The 3,551-nt window shown below is 52.6% G+C and overlaps 1 protein-coding gene across 1 annotated transcript in view; it reads left to right on the forward strand.

Moving 5' to 3' along the window:
* LOC102748142 (sodium/potassium/calcium exchanger 3) overlaps positions 1-3,181 on the forward strand; it is a 124,590-nt gene extending 121,409 nt beyond the window's left edge. Inside the window, exon 14 of the mRNA XM_081831983.1 lies at positions 1,224-3,181. Within this exon, the coding sequence (XP_081688109.1) occupies positions 1,224-1,373 (150 nt within the window). The 3' untranslated portion in view covers positions 1,374-3,181. The remainder of the gene's footprint in view (positions 1-1,223) is intronic.
* The last annotated feature ends 370 nt before the right edge of the window (positions 3,182-3,551 follow it).

Consider the following 3,551-nt stretch of genomic DNA (forward strand, 5'->3'; position numbering starts at 1 on the left):
GGCCTGGCCAGGCATTTCCCTCCAGCCTGGGTCAGCAGCACGGAAGCAATGTGGAGTCCCTGGAAGCTGGGCTTGAACCCAAGGCTGTGGCTCTGCCATGGGAGCGCCAGAGAGGCCAGTGAATGTGGTGGATGCCAGGGGTGGTTCTAGTGATTGCTGGTGGGATTTTGGCAGGGTAAGATGGGACAGGGGTGGGTCCAGGGGGTGGCATGCAGCGGAATGGTGGTGAAAGCTGTGAATTCTGGGTCCTGAAGGTCTGCAGAGTTGTGGGAGGGAGGGTACCAGATGGACAAAGACAGAAAGAGGAGATGGCAGTCAGAGAGCGGGATGAAGGACAGTGAGAGCATAGAGTCGTTTCTGTTCTTGCTCATCGCCGGCTCTCGGCTGCGTGGCTGTCCAGCAGAACTTGTCTGGTGGCCTGCACCTGTACCTGCCCTGACAGCAGCCACTGGCCATGTGTGGATATGGAGCACGTGACATGTGGCTAGTACAACTGAGCAACTCAGTTTTTAATATTATTTGACTTACGTTCAAATTTGGGCAGCCACATGAGACTAGTGGGTGCAGTGCAGGTGCAGGGTGGGAATGGGGTGGAGGACAGGTGTTGGGAAGATCCTCTCCATGGATGGTGAAATCGCAGGGAAGGGCGTCTGGGTGCTGTAGATAGGAGTGGCAGTGAGTGGGACTCTGGGATCTGGGGAAGGGGGAGTGGGAGAGGCCGGGTTTGCAGTGTGGACTGTAGCCAGGTGGGATGGAGTGTGACTGTTGGAAGGCTTTAGATTCCAAGCTGGGTGTTTTGGGGGAAGCAGCGGTGAGGAGCAAGGGGTACAACTCCCTTGCCTCCAGGCATGGGAATGGAAGAGATGCATCCTCAGGAAGAGCCAGGGGCTGCTTGGGGACAAAAGGGTGAAGAGTCAGAACAGGTGATTCGGGCACAGAGCAGTGCTGCGTTGGAGTCCAGGGGCAAGTGTGGTGACCGCGGTACCTGAGTCGATTGGTCCCATCATTATGACTTTTTAAAGTTATTTTAAAGTTCTGAATTCCCTTCTTCTTGATTTCAGTGTTCTGAGTTTCCAAAACGTGAGCGATGGGCCTGAGAGGCTCAGAGACACTCGGTGCCCTGCGAGGCATTGGCGGCCCCTCCCCCAGCCCCCCGCAAAGCACCCCCCCCCCCGCCGTGCTTCCTCTTCCCGCACCCTCTGACCCCGCTGTGTGTGTTGCAGGTGTTTGGCGTTCACTTGAACAAGTGGCAGCTGGACAAGAAGCTCGGGTGCGGATGCCTTTTCCTGTACGGCGTATTCCTGTGCTTCTCCATCATGACGGAGTTCAACGTGTTCACGTTTGTGAACTTGCCCATGTGCGGGGACCACTGACCCGGCCGGCCGCCCGCCGAGCCTTGGGCCTCCTTTTCTGTGCAATACAAGATCCAGCCGCACCCCGAGTCACGCGGGCCCCACCCGGGGCTGGGGCCTCCGGCTCTCCCGCGCTGGTCACAGGCCTCCGCTCCTGCCTCGGTGGCCCAGGCTGTCCCCTCCCCTCCCTGCTCTCCCTCCTCCTCCCTGGTTTCCTCCCACCCACCCCTTCCTGTCTCCTCCGTGTGAAGACTCTGACATCCGCGTGAATTTTCAAGCTCCATTTTTGAACAGTGACTGAGATTCTAGGAAAAAAACAAACAAAAAAAAAACAACAACAAAAAAAAACTGGCTGCTAACTGGCCCAAGCCAGGCAAAACTTATTACAATCCCTCCTCCTTTTTTAAGTTATTGGATGGAAGACAAACCTAATTTATGACCTGAGACTGTCAAAGGAATAGAGAGGAGAAGAGGGTATATCGATGCTAGGGAGTGTTTGGGATTTCATTATGTTTTGAGGTAATGCCTAGGTGACTGGGTTTGGGGAGGTTGTTTTACTTGGGGGGGGCTTCCCCCTTTTCTTCCTTTTCTTCCAGAGACGGAGAGCTTCTCTTAAATCTTCTTTCACTGGGCTCTGGATTAGCAGACGATCCACAGGTTGTCCCTGCCATGTGTTCTGGGATCATATCCCAGGCATGGTAGAATATGCATGGATTTGGCACTTAGTAGAGGAACACGTGGGCGGGGCCACCGGGAACACATGCGTGACGTTTCATATCCGTGGACGCCTCCCGGAAGTCCTGTAGGCGTTACCTAGAGGGCACGAGGCTTTCAAGGAAGAAGATAGCTTCCCACATAGCCATTAGGATCATCTTTTTCTCACTAGGTTCCTTCTAGTCTCTCAAGCAATAGTTCTAGCCTGCCCGAGGCCTTGGATGAGGGGCCCTGGTTACACTCCCCATCCGTGGGGTGCCAGGCAGTCAGCACCAGAAGCTTCCCAGCCCGTGAGTCCCTGAGATGCGCGCTCGTCGCTTGGTATTTGGGGTGACAGGGAGTGACCCAGAGGCCACCACTGCTTTTCGTGCAGGAGTTACAGACACTGGTTTCTTGGAAAATGGAGAGAAGCACACTTTGCACAGACGTCGTCACTAAAGTCCCGATTTGCCACTCGGTATTGAGTACACTGGACCCTGACAGCTGGCTCTTGGGCCAGCATCCTTCCTCATGGGACGCCTCCACCAAGCTGCCCCAGCTCCGCCCCTCCCATCCTGGAGGATGGCCAGGGAAGGAGAAAACAGAGAACTGACTGACACCTTTGGAACCACAGAATGTGTTCAATGCAAGACTCGCTCAAGGGCATAAGTTATTGTGAACATTGTTGCCAATCACTGCTCAACAGCCCTGCTAGATTTTGTATGATGCTGAATTATTATGCAGACTAATTCCACCGAGTTGAGACCCACCCATGCTTGTTACACTTGTATTTATTGAAACTGTGGATTCTTGCCCCTGCTGCCCCCTGTATTTACTTTAAGCACTGATCACTTATCATTCATTCAGTATGGTTTTCCCCCCGTCCCTTGTACACATTCTGGTATGAATTGTAAAAATAACCTGCTACAAATGGGTTGAATGTTTCTGTCAATGGTGCAAACCGAGGCCAGCGTTAGCCGATGGGGCACCTGCCCGAAGGAGGAACGGGAGAGGAAATCACCAATTTGGGCTCTCAGAGCTAAGACACACGTATTGATTCTGTTGCACATTTTGCACTGGTTTATGGAGATTGTTTTCTTGGACGGATAGTGTAAAATAAACTTCTCTGTTCTGTATCCTTCCTTGAGCATCGCGCTTTACTTCCTCTCCTAGAGTGTTGCCTGTTTTAACCGCACTGACCTGTATGCATGGAAGGAAGTGGCCAGGTATTCGTGCTTCTACTCTTTCTGGGTGGCCTCACCTGGAAGGCTGGCAAATGTCTGGTGGATTGCAAGTGTGAAGTCACAAATCATGGGTCTCCTCTAAATCTCACAGGGACTTTGTATCTGTCATCCTGTAGAGTCCATGCAATGCTCTCTTAGGAATTCTTTCAGCTGGAGTGAGAGGAAGAGATTCCAGCACTACTGATAATGTTCAGCAACGTTCAAGTTCTTTATCCTGTCTGATCTGACTACTTTTCAAATGTGAAAATTCAGACTTCCCTGA

The sequence above is a fragment of the Leptonychotes weddellii genome, chromosome 10 (assembly GCF_054177405.1).
Source record: "Leptonychotes weddellii isolate Sample4059 chromosome 10, ASM5417740v2, whole genome shotgun sequence".
Lineage (NCBI taxonomy): Eukaryota > Metazoa > Chordata > Mammalia > Carnivora > Phocidae > Leptonychotes > Leptonychotes weddellii.